At 36.4% G+C, this 17,405-nt stretch overlaps 2 protein-coding genes across 5 annotated transcripts; one reads left to right on the top strand and one right to left on the bottom strand.

Moving 5' to 3' along the window:
* Positions 1 to 798: 798 nt before the first annotated feature.
* LOC149740918 (tubulin--tyrosine ligase-like protein 12) lies at positions 799 to 15,332 on the bottom strand. The gene is made up of 12 exons (XM_089872352.1): positions 13,620 to 15,332; positions 13,020 to 13,206; positions 12,530 to 12,663; positions 11,839 to 11,998; positions 11,110 to 11,243; positions 10,796 to 10,983; positions 10,433 to 10,548; positions 9,484 to 9,683; positions 8,719 to 8,873; positions 8,180 to 8,333; positions 7,414 to 7,555; positions 799 to 1,131 (listed from the first exon to the last, which is right to left on the bottom strand). The coding sequence occupies exons 1-12, from the start codon at positions 13,743 to 13,745 to the stop codon at positions 971 to 973; spliced, it is 1,857 nt and encodes a 618-aa protein (XP_089728478.1). The 5' UTR covers positions 13,746 to 15,332; the 3' UTR covers positions 799 to 970.
* LOC149740919 (uncharacterized) lies at positions 1,126 to 7,750 on the top strand. 4 transcript variants are annotated; one of them, XM_089872378.1, is made up of 4 exons: positions 1,126 to 1,143; positions 2,308 to 2,404; positions 5,828 to 6,025; positions 6,685 to 7,033. In XM_089872378.1, exons 2-4 carry the CDS (start codon positions 2,402 to 2,404, stop codon positions 6,901 to 6,903), a joined length of 420 nt encoding a protein of 139 aa, XP_089728504.1. In that variant the 5' UTR covers positions 1,126 to 1,143; positions 2,308 to 2,401; the 3' UTR covers positions 6,904 to 7,033. The 4 variants fall into 4 exon arrangements, with proteins under 4 accessions (XP_089728504.1, XP_089728500.1, XP_089728503.1 ...); XM_089872374.1 differs by lacking the exon at positions 1,126 to 1,143 and having other exon boundaries at positions 2,302 to 2,404; positions 6,685 to 6,849; positions 7,006 to 7,750; XM_089872377.1 differs by lacking the exons at positions 1,126 to 1,143; positions 2,308 to 2,404 and adding an exon at positions 4,685 to 4,835 and having other exon boundaries at positions 6,685 to 6,849; positions 7,006 to 7,750.
* Positions 15,333 to 17,405: the final 2,073 nt, after the last annotated feature.

Raw genomic sequence — 17,405 nt, 5'->3', positions numbered from 1 at the left:
CCACTATAATAGAACGTATCCACTGTACAGGAAACATTTTCTTACACACAGTCATGCGTGTGGGAGAAAGTTACTTTGCAAGATATGTTGAAGTTAGATAACTCTGATATTAGCTGTCGATCATCGGTACTTGTGGTTAGGAGTTATACGGGTTAAAACAGTGAAGATTTTCCAAATGGCGGATACTTTATATGATATATAACCAACCGTATTCATGCCACGTTGTACAATTAGCCAAATAGAATTAAATTGTTTTTAAGTAATGGGTAGCTCAGGCTTAAATCCTAGATTCCTCTAGCGTGATTTGCCACAGGACCTCACCCACATATAAAAAATAAACTGTATTATTAGGTGTCTTTGAACTGCCCCTGTGGGATCTAGATGGTAGCGCACTGTGCGTTGGGACAATTTTGGCCTAAATTCCAGGTCCTCGACAAGGATCTCACCCATATAGAATAGAATATGCATATACAATGTAGGAGTAATGGACCAACTCTGGCCTAAATCTTAGATCCCATGACATGCCTCACTGTAGGACCTCACCCATATAGAATATAGTACCGGTCCCATTTCCGCCCAACACCCACATTATAACTTCCAATACATAACCAACCAACGATGACATGTTTCGTGCGAGTCATTTCCGATCTTTTCCGAAATAAACATCGGAGAAAGTTCGGATACAGCGATTTTCTCCCAACCTACCGGATGTGTATCACCATATATGGTTATCAGGTTCATGTATCGAATCCCATCGTGCGCCCTATATGCTTACCCATGCATCAACATACATACATATTTAATGCGTTCATGTTTATTGTACATTGTACCCCGGAACTTATTACTTACGTGACGTCATTTAATAAATTAATAACGTCATCAAAATACGTCATATCGACTTACGGAAAATTAAAGAAAAAAATTCACACCAATATATTTTATTTATTTTTTTAGAAAAAAGTTCGTGACGTCATACGTCCGTGACGTCAACGACGTTGCAATCTGCTACGTCATCACCGCGGAAGAGAAACCGAAACACGTCGTTGAGAAAGTTTGGGAAATGTTTACAACTCCTTGAGTTCTCTGGCATATAGTTGCATTCAATCAACACGGGCTGCATGACGTGGGCGCCTGGGTGGAAAGGTGGATTAATTATTAATTAATATGGTAGAGTGGGAAAAGACGGGACATCTTAAGCACATAACACTTAAATATCCTGTGTTTTAAATAACAACGGTATAGTGTGTGGGGTCAGATGGGACACCTTTAGCATAGTAGAATGGGGAAGATAGGACATCTTTTCACTCTATTTTCTCGTACATTTTGGTAGTAAACAAAGGACATTCAAAGAATTATAAAACCTTGTCCTCGCGACTTTCATAGACCATTGTTAATTGTTTAAAACACGACCAGAATATTTATACATTTTTTGCCAAAGGTGTCCCATCTTCCCCCACCCCACTATACATAATATCCAAATATCCCAAGCGTTTTTTTAAACAATTAACAACTATGAGAGTCGTGAGGATACGATTTTATAATTCATTGAATGTTATTTGTTTACTACTAAATGGGAGGAGAAAATAAAATGATACGGTGCCCCATCTTCCCCCGCCCTACTATATTAATAAATTGGCTTAACATAACTTGATTAATTACTAGGATAAACTTTTGCAAATCTATGAATAATACAATTGACTAATTTATTAGTTTCAAATAAGTTTCAAAACAACAAAAGTTAGCGGAGATCAAATGAATTATAATTAAAACAACGATGAGAAAGGGATTAACAGCAAAAAAGGGCAATCGTTATAAAACTTCTCTTTAAAAAGGTGGCCGCCAAACATAACGTATTCAAATCTACGAATGCGAAATTGGGTTCAAACACGCGTTTAATCCTATAGCGCGTTTTAGCCAGCTGCTCGCTTAGCTGCTAATTTCTTTTGATGTTTTAGTAATTTAGTATTTGCGGTCGTTTTCAAAGAGATAAAAAACTATGTTATGTTAAAATTATTTATTTAAGCAACAAAATAAGGGAATTAGTTAGACACTTAATACAACGAACAAACGCTTTAAAAACGCACCGCAAGCTAATGTAATACAGCTTTACAGTGGCAATAACTAAGCAAAAACAACAAAAGTAAAAACTACAAATTACACGAAGTCAAACACTTAGCAACGTTTTGTAAATAACTTTGACTCTATTAAAAGTTAAATCAAAAGTTAATTAAATTTTCCAACCAAAGTAGCTTCACACCGATGCTTCCTGTTTGGCATTACGTCACAGACTAATATGTGACGTCACAGATGACTGTTCGAGTAAACCATTGTTGATTGTTACTCACAATGCAAGCAGAGGAACTTAAGTGAAAAGTTCGGGGATTTTAAAACAAGGTTTATAATGGTGAGTGTTGTTTATGTTTGGTAAGGGGTTTGTTAAAACAATAACATGGAAGTTTTATATTCCATTCAATATTGTATAGTAACTTGTAAACAGGCACGAGGTGTATGAAACAGAACACTCGTGTTATAACAACTGTTGTTGCCCACCATGTGAGGATAAATAAGTTACATACGTGGTAACTTGTAAGCGAGCACGAGGTGTATGAAACAGAACACTCGTGTTATAACAACTGTTGTTGCCCACCATTTGAGGATAAATAAGTTACATACGTGTTACTTGTAAGCAGGCACGAGGTGTATGAAACAGAACACCCATGTTATAACGACTGTCGTTACCCCGCCATGCGAGGATAAATAAGTTACATACGTGGTAACTTGTAAGCGAGCACGAGGTGTATGAAACAGAACACCCTTGTTATAACGACTGTCGTTACCCCGCCATGCGAGGATAAATAAGTTACATACGTGGTTACTTGTAAGCAGGCACGAGGTGTATGAAACAGAACACCTGTGTTATTACGACTGTCGTTACCCCGCCATGCGAGGATAAATAAGTTACATACGCGAACTCGTAATCGGGCATAAGGTATATAGTAGGGTGGGGGGAGATGGGACACCTTTTCATTCTATTTTCTCTTCCAATTTGGTAGTAAACAAAGAACATTTAAAGAATTATAAATCCGTGTCCTCACGACTCCCATAGACAGTTGTTAATCGTTTAAAACGCGATCAGGATATTTGGACAATATGTGCTAAAGGTGTCCTATCTTCCCCACCCTACTATATATATAACACCAGTGTTATAACGACTGTCATTGCCCCGCCATGCAAGAATAAATAAGTTTATTAAGTTACATTTATTCATTGACTCGTTACACCTGCCTTTACATTAGTTTTTACAGTTATATAAAATCTCACCAAATTTCAGTAAAACTAATTTTTTCGCATTTTTATTGTTCAGTGACGTCACATGAATGTACGCGAACGTTCAAACAATACGTTTGTTTGTTGAATCATATTCGGATACTTTTGACGTAACAGGTGTTTGTGTGACGTCATATACCACACTAGATAGCATTTGCTTAAAAATATTTAATTATTGCAAAAAACCACACTGGTTTGTGTTAATATAAACTAATGTGGGAACGCACACCGTACGTGTGTTGTTGTGACCGTTGTTGTATTACAAACTAGCTTTGGTGTTGCCTTGCCGTTTCAAGTTAAATACGTAGTAACTTGTAAGCGGGCACGAGGTATATAAAACAAAACACGCGTGTTATAACGACTGTTGTTGCCCCGCCATGCGAGAATAAATTACATTCACATTTACAGCGAGAATAAATTACATTCACAAGTTACATTCATTCGCCACTTAATTATTTAGCTAAAAAAAAAATCAAAAATCAAAATCCTGATTCGTTTTCATACACACAAGAGTAAACATGAAGCGACAGCGCGGGTGTTTAGAACTCATTGTATATTCCGCACGCTTCGTTTTCTATACAAGTCTGTATGCCTATACATCAGGCCAAGGCTATGCAACTATGACACAATGCAGTGTTCCCATACCATGGCAGATAAATTGATGAATTCTTGAATAGACCTTTGTTAAACGCTTAACAAATACAGTACCGCGTAAACGGGAAACGGTCTTACTTTGTGTGATTCACACTAACATAGGATACGCGGTTTAACGTTGTGGCAGCATATATGGTAGGACAAGTTAGGATGATATTCGTTTTGTTTACGTTGGTTTCAAATAGTACTTTTTCAACCCCAAATAGGCCCCTATTGATTTGATGGGGTCCCCTACTACAGTGGTTAAGTTGGCTTTGCATTTTATTGTAAAAGATAAATAATTTTACTGCGTGCTAACGCAAAAGTACAGGAAATGCTTCGGAAATTAACTCGTCAAAGTTTCGCCGTTTACTAAGACCTAATATTTGAGTTGCTTCAAAATATTGAGAAGTTTTAGTTTAATGCATAGAAGAGATATTATATGTACTAACATGTGTACATAGTTTAACTTTAATTTTGATTTAATTTTGTTATGCACATGTGCATATAATTTAACTATTAAAATATAAGTTTACGTTATATACAGTAGGGTGGGGGAAGATGGGACACATTTTCAATCTATTTTCTCCTCTAATTTGGTAGTAAGCAAACATTTTACGATTTTTTATAAAACTTTATCCTCACGGCTCCCATAGACCGTTGTTAATTGTTTAAAACACGATCAGGGTATTTGGGTATTATGTGTGCAAGGTGTCCCGTCTTCCCCCACCTTACTCTAACTACTAAAACTGGCATAGGTTACATACTCGTTACATGGTTAAGGTTAAATTAGTTTAACAAATCTAATCTTGCTGTTACTTGGTTAGCATTGATACAACTGTGGGTTGAATTGTTTTGACATTTCTATCACGTAGGTATATATATACATATGACGTGGTATAATATATATTTAACTTAATATAAATGTACAGCGTTTATTTTATGTGGGAGATCAAAACAGGTCGTAACCGGTACACTGTTTGTCGTTTATCTCACGAACCGGTACATTGTTTGTCGTTTATTCCACAAACCGGTACACTGTTTGTTATTTATTTCACGAACTGGTACACTGTTTGTCATTTATCTCATGAACCGGTACACTGTTTGTCGTTTATCCAGCGAATCGGTACATTGTTTTCGTTTATCCAACCAACTGGTACACTGTTCGTTATTTACTTATGTAACATTAAGGATGTGTTTAAAGTTAAAGGATAAAAAAGCATACAATCTATGATGTATTTTCTTTATCCTCGCATGGTAATTGACAGTCGTTATAACACGGGTGTTTCAAACACCTCGCGTCCGCTTGAAAACCAACCTAAAACACAACGGATTACCATATTTAGATGATTCCCCGTTTATAATTCGAAACGTTATATAATGTATTGTGGTAGATAACCCATATATGGTGCTTGTGTCTATCTTATGTAATGGGGAGTTAATTCATGGCAACACACATGTGGTAGTTTATTGCTGCGCGTGGGATATTTATATGAACGAAGATAGGCAACTTATTTATCCTCATGTGGCCAGGTTAAAACGGCTTTAATAACACAAGCGTTTGGTTTCATACACCTCATGCCCGCTTGTGAGTTTTTATATATATATATATGGTGGATAACTTTGTTTCGTGCCAATTACAAGTTATCACATTTGTAATAAAACACAGTAGTCACTAATGGGTTGTCAAAATTATTAGCCACACATAAAAAAAATAATCACCCACAAAATAACATACGTGGCAACTCATAAGCAGGCACGAGGTGTATGAAACAGAACACCCGTGTTATAATGACTGTCGTTGCCTCGTCATGCGAGGATAAATAAGTTACAATAATAATCGAACTAAACCACACCACCTCCACAGTTCCTGCTAACGTTATTCCTAATGGCTGAGGAAGCTGAAAGTAGTTGGTGTCCAAGACCCTTCGATTATATATTACTCGGCGGTGGTATGTACCTGCTGTTCATGTGTTTTGGGAAGAAGAAACCAAGCAGGGGCGACCTTTCGCCCATTGTAGATGGTAGCAATGATGATGTGGCGTGTGGGTATGGTACGTTTGAGGTGAGTTTGTATGGACCGTGATATACCTTGACAGTCAGCAAGGGGTGTGTGAGTGCACTGTCTGTGTATATCATATGCACGGACGTCACGCTTTTAAACTTTTTTAATCAATTTTTGTTAAAATACAGGTACACAGTTGTCAAACATAAGGGACCCAATGTTATGCCTACGATGTGTCTGGTGTATAAGAAGACACTCATGTTAGAACTCGACAGTAAGCATGAGGTGTATGAATACACCATGTGTGTCTGGTGTATAAGAAGACACCCATGTTACAACTCAACACTGAGCATGAGGTGTATGAATACATCATGTGTGTCTGGTGTATGAGAAGACACCCATGTTATAACTTGACAGTGAGCATGAGGTGTATGAATACACCATGTGTGTCTGGTGTGTAAGAAGACACCCATGTTATAACTCAACAGTGAGCATGAGGTGTATGAATACACCATGTGTGTCTGGTGTGTAAGAAGACACCCATGTTACAACTCGACAGTGAGCATGAGGTGTATGAATACACCATGTGTGTCTGGTGTGTAAGAAGACACCCATGTTATAACTCAACAGTGAGCATGAGGTGTATAAGAAGACACCCATGTTATAACTCAAAGCACGATTGTACACGTATTATAATAATAATTACTGAACAACCTTAGGCGGGCCGAGCAACAACGTTCGAAGACAAAGAAACGCAAACCGATACATGCTCTATCGCCACCGTGTGGCAGACTGTGGCAGTAGGCGATCACGCAGACGACAAGACGCACAGGAGCGAATTGTTGTTAGATTTCTCGACGGGGGACGTAAGGCGCAGTGAATCGGTTCAACGTAAAAGTGTTGCGCAACGTTTGATCACCGTGGATGAAGACAACTAAGTTTACATTATAGAGAAAATTGTTGGGAAACACTGGAGTTAGTTTTATAATTTTTAACTGTTTGGAATTTAAACAGTAACACTGTTATTTTTGCGCGTGCAGGTTAATAATATATCGAGAAATTACTTTGGCCCACTGATAATAATAATAGTCTCAGCAACTCGATTGTGGGCATGGGAGTGCCAACCATGGATAAGTCACTCAAGTTCCCACCCACGACGATATAAATGACCAAACCAACCAAAAGTTATGTCTGCTTATCCACACACTGCAATAGCCTCAGCAACTCGACTGTGGGCATGGGAGTGGCAACCATGAATAAGTCACTCAAGTTCCAACCCATGAAGATATAAGTGACCAAACCAACCAAAAGTCATGTCTGCTTATCCACACACTGCAATAGCTTCAGCAACTCGACTGTTGGCATGGGAGTGGTAACCATGGATAAGTCATTCCAAAAAAACCAAATTCATAGACAAGTTACCCAGGTTCTGCATTCAAACGACTCACCAGTCTGTGGGTCATCTCTCCACTCTAGCATTGCATCAATACCGTACATAGCACGTGACTGTGAGTTATGCCCTATACCATACGGTGCAGGTCGTGATGTGGCCGAGATAAAGAATTCTTTTATACATCGGTGAATGTTCCGCTGTGGATTAAATTATATATAACAAAGTGTGGATTTTATATGGATAATGTATTTTACCCATCCAGGTACATTGTAACTTGATGCTGCCACCATTGTGGGCGTATGTGTCCTTGGGCAAGACACTTAAGTATTGTGAAGCAAAGTGTATTGTATATAATGTTGCAGCCAGGCATATTACACTTGTTTTAAAAAATAGCTTTTCTGGCATTTATTTATGTACCAGATTTTGAAGTTGTATACAGTCTGTCAGCAATTGTTAGCTATACAGAAAGCAATCATCCACAAAGTTACATACGTTGTAACTCGTAAGAGAGCACGAGGTGTATAAAACAGAACACCAGTGTTATAACGACTGTTGTTGTCCCACCATGTGAGGATAAATAAGTTACATACGTTGTAACCTGTAAGCGGGCACGAAATGTATGAAACAGAACGCCAGTGTTATAACGACTGTTGTTACTTACCAAAAAATTATGATAATTGTTTCAGAGGATCTTGGGACTACAACACAACCCTTTAATTTCTAAAATTTGGCGCCTATACCCAACCCTACTTCTATGATAAGTGAGATCCTTGTCAAGGACCTGGGATTTAGGCGAGGTTTGGCCAATTAACCCAGCTTACTTCTACATCCTCCCATTTAAAATCTGGGTTTTGATCCTCAAACATTGGGATAAATTGATCGTAATTTATTTGTTTCAACTTCGTTCCGCCTTCCACGTAATTCATGACCGTATAATGTTGTTGGTAGTCATCAAAATTATTCAACGCAAATTCCCTGTAGAAAGATATAATAAACAATAAATTGGTGGAATTAAAGATTAATTAAGAAATTGAAAAATTTTTGGTTTGGATTGATAAACCAGTAGGTCTTATTTTATATTTTTAATTTTTTTATATCATATAATACTACAATGTTGGAATAAAAAAAACAAACTTTTGTTTATTTCAATTTAAAGCCTAATTCACTTGCGTATTAGTTTTTATTCTAAACAGGTTTCTCGGTAATTAAAAAAACATTTACCTACTGGGGTCTATCTTACACCATGGTAGCAGAGATAAAAGTGTATGCAACAAACTGTTACGTCACAGATAACATGCATGATGCAAAAAATAATCCACTTTATTACAACAACAATTAAACAATGACATCACAATCATACTTGTTTGCAAATCGGAGCAGGAAAACTTTACAAACATAAAGTTTCAGCGGTTCGACTGATGTCAGTAGAACGTTGAATCGTAAATCGAACTTGACTTTTACGTTGATGTCGTCACGATGGAACAACACGGGGTGTTCAATGTATTTCGATACAACCTGAATAAGTAAGTTTGTTATTTGATAAATAAGTTACATCGGTCATATTTCTGTATATGTATAACAGTGTATAGTGGGCAAAATTACAATCATTTATCTTTATATTTTTATAATAAGTCTGGGTGTTACAATCTGGATAAAGGTGGCTGTACACAGTATCCGGCGTGCAAATTCGCCTACGTAGTCGTATGCAAACCCATTACCGAGTTCCGCATGCGGCAGCGAAAATCCGGACAAAACGGACGAATTCTGGATACTGTGTAAAGCCACCTTAAGTAAGATTGTGTGGTATTTTTTATTTACATTTATTTGTAAGTTCTATTAGTAGTCTGGGAGGGGTAATGGGCAAAATCCGGCAAGGACTTCACCCATATTGAATATTGTGTTTTATGTCATTAATACATACAGCATTTAAGGATACAGATATTGTAATATTGGGTTATAAAACACGAGTGTTAGAACTCAGCAGCGAGCATAGGGTGTATGAACATATCAAAAAATAACTTTTATTTGTCCCTTTAATTACGACAGCAAAGATTAAAAAATATTTAAACTGAAAGGACAGAATATTGCGACAAAACGCAGTCATTAAAATATTCAAACAAATCACCTTTGGAATTGGTGTTTCTCTCAATCTAATTATCTCATTAAGATTTTTAGTAACTTGAATCTCCAACCCTCTTGCGAGGTTCCATGGTCGACATATCCAAACATTCATATCGAGCCCTTCGTTCTCGCGTTGTTTGAAATATGAGATGAATTGAGGGAATTCTGAATGAAGGTTGAAGCTCACTGGGTGCCATGGTGGAACTGGGGAGATGGGGGTTGTGGTATTACTAAATAAGAACGTAAAATACATATGGGAGATCGGTGGCGCAACCAGAAAAAAAAATAAGGGGGGGGGGGGGGGGGTTTAATCAAAAAATGATTCAATTTTTTTTTTAATTTAAAAAAAAAAAATATTTTTTGGGGTTTAAAAGGGGGGGGGGGGGGGAAGGGGGTCACGACTCCCAAAACACCCCTGGCTGCGCCACTGTGAGTGATATTGGAAAGGGTTTTATATGGAAGAGGGATATAGGCCTATTACCATTGGAAAGGTAGGGGTGGTCTGCCTTGTAGTAAACATGGATCAAAATGCTTGGAATTTTATTCAATAAGAGTGAAGTATTTAAACTAGGATAAAGTTCCAGTGTGCTACCATCTAGAACCTACTGAGGCAGTTTATAGACACCTAATAATAAAGGTTCTATTCTATAAGGGTGAGGTCTTCAGTGAGGCGCACCTAAGACCTGGGATGTAGGTCTTTTACCCAAACATACACCTAGCTAGATCTCAGTAAATAATACTGTTATATCTCATATCAGTTAAAAATACCCCACTATAATATAAATATATTGCAAATAATAATGAAAAAAACTAACTATTGAAAACCGTCCATTTCTATTTGATCGCTACAGAACAAGGTGTGACCAATAATGTTCAGCTAATGTTAATTTGCTCTAATACTAAATACATATTAGCAAATTAAGCAACCACATATAAAAACCCAACCAAATTACATTTTCCGTCCTTCCCTGCCCGCTTAGCGATGTCAGCAAAAAAATCTTTGCACAAAATAATTTGTTCGCACGGAAACATCCCAAGCAATACATCAGGTCGTTCTTCGCTGAAGTATCTGAGGAATATTTAACCAGTAAGTTGTTACATTGAGGTTATGGGTTCAAGGCTGGATGTTGCTACCATTGTGGTTGAAGGTAAACAAGTTCCATTGCTTCAACTTATGCGCCAGCCAAGATGCAAGATTTATAAAGTATTTTATGTTTATAAAAATTATATACGGGCAAATGGTGTGCAATAGGGCACTTCTGTTATCTAGAAGAATCTAGGTGTTCTGCCACACAAACAAGTGATAATAATATTACTTATAATCACGAATTGATGTCGCCGGGTAAATCACGTCGGCTTCTTCACGATTTTCCACAATTTCAAAGTTTTTCACATCAGTTAAATATTGCCGGTGATATTCAGTGAAGATTTTTAACTTCCCTTCTTTCTTTCCAGGGATTTGGTTTCCAGTGGGCAGAGTCTCGTTCGTGTACTTAAAACGATCCTATATTTATACATGCTTTAAGGACATGGTGCTAGGTAATGGTTAATTTTAGTATCAAATAAACAGCAATTCCAACTCAACTGAGATCACCACTTGTGTCAAAAACTACCTAGGTTTTCAACTTACGTCATAACTTTTATCAGGAAGCACGTTGGTATGCGTTGACACATCACTAAAGTCGGCTCCCACCCATGGCAGCAATTTACATTTCCTTAGTATTGGGTCGCGCTCATCGAACGCAAAGTCATAAGTCAACTCATCTGTGGTTAAATACATCTTGTTATAAAAAAGTTAATTGCATATTCTTATATATATTTCACCTAAAATGGCATAATCGGTCTTTTGTTCGAATAGGAGCTATTGGAATATTAATTTTTTTACAGATTTTTGTTACGTATTTCATAGCACTTTATCCTAAATGTTATTTCCTTCTGAGAATCCTCCAACTTTATGAGTATTGATCAGGGCCAGATTCACAAAATTTATCACAGTTAAAAAACTGTCCAAACATGTATATTTCCAAAATGAGCCCCAACAGCAACAGCATTTTGAAATACAGAATATTCAATAGCATTAATAGACGATAAGGTACAACCTATTTCAAAACTATTTACCTAATGAATGATTGAGGCAACTCTGCAGAATGAATTAGTTAAGGAAAGGCACAATAAACGAAATAACAGTACACTACATGCATTAAACGCACAACTGATAGTTGCACCACACGTGGCATTCACAAGCGGATAATGCCGTGTGTGACGTATCAACGTATAAGGACGATATTCATCTAATTAACAATTAAAGTAAAATATTTAGAAAAATATAAAAACAAATAACTTCATAGTAACTCCCTACCTGCATATTCCATATCTTGCATCAACCACATTAATGAATAAGTCGTCCCAGTTGGTTGGTAATGGAAGGGAACGATCTTAACGGTTGGTTCATCTGAATGTCTTATCCGAGATCCAAATTCATCCATTAAATACCAGATCGGAACTTTTTCTTCAGCTTCCTGTATGATAGGGTTGGTTAGGTTTACAAATAGTTTCTCTTGTATGTTGTTAGCTCTGTTGAGTGGTCGAATACGAAAAGATAATAAATTGACTACTAATCTACTATATAGATTGGCCTTACCAAACTTTTCTAAAAACTTTGCCTGGTGGCCCCTTGCAATTGTTTTGATTACAAATAATTGCTGTTATAGGCACTATGTCCCCAGGTTCGTTTAGCAAAACAGATGACTTAAGTAGCAATAACAGTAGTAGTTTGGGTGAGTGGGTGTTTTGCATGGTGGTTGTTTGTAAATCTGGGACAAATATCTTAAATAGTTTAAAGAAGAATAACATTATAATTTTATCTTAATAGTCTGTCTGTCGTTTATTATTTTCTGACTTTGTAGAATATATTACTTAAGTTAGGGGGAACAGACGAACAGTGATTACAAAAAAAAACTGAAAATTCATCTTTTTGCAATTACCCGAAACCCCCAAATTTGTTGAAGTTCAGCTATTCAGTTATATTCAAAATGATATAAAGCACCCACCCCTGCTGAGCTTGAATAGGTGTGAATATACTTCCACATCTCAGTTAGCACAGCATTCACGATATCATCATCGGGGTTGAAGACTTCACCGTGGACTGAGTAGCCCATGAGTTCAGCCATGCGTGGGAGAAGACCTGGTGGGGTGGGGAGGGAATAATGAATGAAATAGTATTTGGGAAGTTGTGTGTAGACGTTGTATGAGTGAACCTGCTCTATTTTTACGCTGGAAAGTTTGTTTGGGGGTAAGTGTATAAATTGAATTATTGTTTGGGTAATCTGTAGAATACCAGAATTTATAATCTTTTACTGATAAGAATGTACCTACAACCCAGGTCTTAGGTGTGCCTAACCAAATACCTCATCCTCTTAGAATAGAATCTATTTTATTGAGTGTCTATAAACTGTCCAAAGCCATGCAAATTCTTAAAAAAAAATTCAAACAAAAGTAGTTTCGAAAAAAAAATCTGTAAACTGTTTCAACCCCACCCACCAGGTGCATTACAAAGTTGACTTCTTGCTTCCCTTGGTTGGAACGTCCACGCATGATCGATCAAGAATATCCCGTTGCTATCGGAAACCTCGAGTCCATCCTCGCTAATAAGGACAGCTTTCAACTTTGAGTCGCCGTTACTTTCATCGTCGATTGTTAACGAGAAATATTCTCCAGCGTCAAATATCTGAAAATATTGGAAGATTGTAAAATCCACCTGTTATGTTATGGAGCATCACCACCAAGGGTAATAGAGGTGACCCTTAACCATAACCTTGTGAATAAATGCAACACGGGTGTTCTGTTTCATACACCTCGTGCCCGCTTACAAGTTACCACGTATGTAACTTATTTAACCTCGCATGGCGGGGCAGCGACAGTCGATATAAACATGAGTGTTCTGTTTTATACACCTCGTGCCGGTTGCAAGTTACCACGTATGTAACTTATTTAACCTCGCATGGAGGGGCAGCGATAGTCGTTATAAACATGAGTGTTCTGTTTTATACACCTTGTGCCCGCTTACAAGTTACAGTTACTTTTTAGATGGTGGTTTTAATTTAGTAAAAGCGCAATTATACACAAATATGTAAAACGAACCTCGTGTTCTAATTTTCGGTGAAGAGCACGAAATAAGTGAGGAGTTACGCCGTTACTTGCAAGAACTTCTTTGTAGATGTCACAGAATTGCTCAAACGATAATTTTTCACTCGAATCGCCGGACATTTTGGTATTTAATTAATTCAATTTGATTTAAAATTGTTTTAAAACTTTATAAACACGAGACGGTGAACTCCCTATTTCGAAAATCGATTTCGCACACAAAAACACAAATAAATAAAAAAATTGCAATATCATCTTTAAAATATAAATATTTGCTTAAATTTATAAACCTTATCATAAAATACAATTTAAAAAAACGGAAGTTATATGTGCGATAAAATGTTTCTAAAGTAGGACCATCCAAAGTACTTTTAATGATGCTTGTTTTCACTACTGTATTTCTAAATAACTTGTGAGGTTTTTAGCAAAGAATGAATTGGGCTTGGTCAAGTAAACGGTGTTAGTAAGTTTTGTATTTTCTGTTTGATTTTATAACTTATTTTTTAGTATAAATATATATTAGACTGCTTATATATATACATGTTTAGTCAGTAGTAATATAGTCTGGACTTTCCTGTTATTGCAGCCAACTTTAATTAAGTTGTTATGTTCTAATGTTTAGGTGTAGCGACCACGCTTATTTTCTTCCAACTAAATGTAAATATGTTTTTAACTATAAGCGTGTTTTAACAACTGTTGTTTTTTCGCTATATCCTGTGTTTTCTTTTTGGTATTTTAATTATTTTCAATCCTTTTAAACAAATTATGTGTCCATCATACTGTAGCAGAAAATTGGGTGCTAGTGAAGAATCTTCCTCCCCACCTTATTTGCTAAACACTAACCCCTAGGTTGGGGGTTAAGTGTTGATGGTTAGGGCGTTAGTGGTTATAGGAGTTAGGGGTTAGGGGTTAGCTAATAAGGTGGGCATAGACTCTTCACTAGCACCGAAAATTGTATTAATCTTTTCTGCCTGGCACATCATACATAGCACTTTATTAAGGGAATATTAGGGGACCTATTCTGCCTGGCACATCAAGCCCAATGGCAATCTATTAAGGGAAGTTTTGAGCTCAAACATGGTGATAGATCTCAGGTGTGCAACAAGCTTTTACTCCCTACCGAAGGCGAAAATAAAAAAGTTTAACATTTGTAAAATAGGGAAAATATGAGTTTAAAAGACTTAGGTAAACAGATCCAAGGGTTTCAAGTGCATTGTGGCAAAGTTTTAGAAGCTTTGTATTACTTTATATAGTTTTCATTAAGTTGGATCAAACGAAAATTAAGTCAGGCAAGGAAAAACCGGAAGAAAACTTTAGTTGGCGGAGAAGAGACTAGAAAATAAAAAGTATTTGATTTCAGGCATAACCTGAATACTTTATTATTTATAATTTGTATGGGTTAGTTTATTTTATACAATATATGATATCGATAATACGATTTTCACTTCCAATGTTTGCGATTTAAAAATTCCGACCTATCTTTAGACTTCAGTGGTGTTAAAGGTTAAAAATGATGTTATATTGTGTTAATTTTTATTCAATAACAGTCAAATATTGGTTACATTTGATTAGAAACAGTCGTACAAAAGACCTAGTTAATTTGTTTCTCGCTTTTATATCTATAACACTATGTTTATTTTGTGTTTGTTGTTGTTTAAGTAATCTGGAGTTATTGTCATTGCCGTAAAATAAAAGTTTTTTATTTTTTTATGAAGAAATTATTCATGTTATTTATATGTTTCTTTAAATTTGTTCATGTTCAGAAATTACTTTCAATCTGTATTTAGTTGTAATTAGCAAGCAATATTGCAACCTTATAACCTGTCAGTACTTTTATTAGTTTAATTACACAAATGTTCACTGTGTGACCTCACTATCCAACATATGTCGTCACATTGGCCACAGTTTGGTCATTTGAACAATATGTTGCGTCGATTTATAACCGCAACGACATATAACAGTAGCCACCCCTTTGGGAAAACTAGCAACCCAGTTCATGCATAAAAGCATGGCCGCTAATTAAAGCGGTTGCATGCGAGCCACTCGTTCTGTTTTATGTTGAAGCATTCGTAGTTTCAACGGCCGTTGTCTCTCTGGTTATCGACCGCTTCTAATCGAACCAACGTTGGAGTAAAATCATTAAATTCTTTTATTCCTAATGCTAAATGTATTCGTTGTGTAATTGTAATTCCAACGCCTTAATGTGCGGTGTATTTTACAAGAATGACATTAGCGCAATCTTTGCACATAGTTGTCTTGCTTATATAAAGGACGTCCGGTTATTAGCGTAAGCACTGTAAATAGTTGTGCTATGTAAAAATACACATAAGCAGACACCAAGACGAAGTGATAATCACCCACAAAGTTACATACCTGGTAACTCGGAAGCGGACACGAGGCGTATGAATCAGAACACCCGTGTTATAACTGAATAACATAAATTTTCTGTATCTCTTCCATTACGATAGCGAAAATAAACTTAATCAAAACAACGAAGAGGAGGAAATTAGCAGCAAAACGAAAGTAACACGCTTTTTTTAAAACACGCTTCGAGTGAAACTTGCTTGAGGAAATTTCCAAATAAAAAGATGTTTCATACACCTCGTGCCCGCTAACGAGTTACCACATGTAGCCTTCACTTATGCGCATTTTTTAATCATTGCTGCCAATTTGGGCAACCCATTAGTGACCACTTGATAAATGCATTTTAACCATATAGGTTTCCACATATTTTATCTTGTGTGTTTTAACGACTGTCGTCTATTCATTACTTCCCGTCAATTCGTTAATTGAAATAAAACTTTAAAAGTCTGAAACGCTTTTAAGATTTCAGTTAATTTTGCCCTAATATTTCAATCTTCCGTATTTGATTATTCTATGGATGAGATCCTACGGATATTTCGTTTGTTTTTTATTTTAGTTCCTTTTTCCTTCGAACGTATTATGTCGGGATTGGGGTAAGATGGTTCATGTTTTCATTATCTTTTATCGTCCGATTTGTTAGTAAACAAACAATGTTTACAGAACTGTATAACCGTATTCTTACGTTTCTAAAATAGCGTTGTTAATTGTTTAAAACACGATTTAATGTTTACTTTGAACAATATTTTGAAGTACTTTTATGTAAAATATAAAGTCTCTTTAAAAGTTACCTAAATTTTAATTAGTTAAATATGGAGTTGCAACTATATATAATGCAATAGCAAAAGTAATTCAATTCTATGTGGTAGAGGCGAACCCGCGGGCCAACGGGTTAAGATTTCGTCCAGCTTTGGATCGTGCAAATAAAGTAACTTTACAGCTGTGTAATCTGGGCCATATAAATGGGTCAGTAGTTAGGAACCCCTGGTTTACAACGTCGTAAATTCCCATCGTGATGATAATGTACACGTCACATTCTTTGGTAATGTCGCGGCAATATATTTACTGTGGGGTAAAATGGGACATTTTTTATTCTGTTTGCTTATCTCACTTTACAGTTAACAAATAACATTCAAAGAAATATAAGACCGTATCCTCACGACTCCCATAGAGGCATAGACCGTTGTTAATTGTTTAAAACACGATCAGGATATTTGGATATCATGTGCTAAAGGTGTCATATCTTGCCCCACAGTACTATATTAAAGTTGTAAGAAGCCGTGTTTAAAATAAAATCGCCCCGTATTGGACCAATAAGAAATATATGCCATTGCCGTTTTAATAATTACTGTAACTCTACTGCAATTATCACAGCATATGGTTTTGTATATCCTATCATTCCCAGTGTATTTAAAATACTTG

The sequence above is a fragment of the Ciona robusta genome, chromosome 2 (genome assembly GCF_009617815.1).
Source record: "Ciona robusta chromosome 2, ASM961781v2".
In the NCBI taxonomy this organism is placed as follows: domain Eukaryota; kingdom Metazoa; phylum Chordata; class Ascidiacea; order Phlebobranchia; family Cionidae; genus Ciona; species Ciona robusta.
This window is presented reverse-complemented; position numbering and strand designations above follow the sequence as displayed.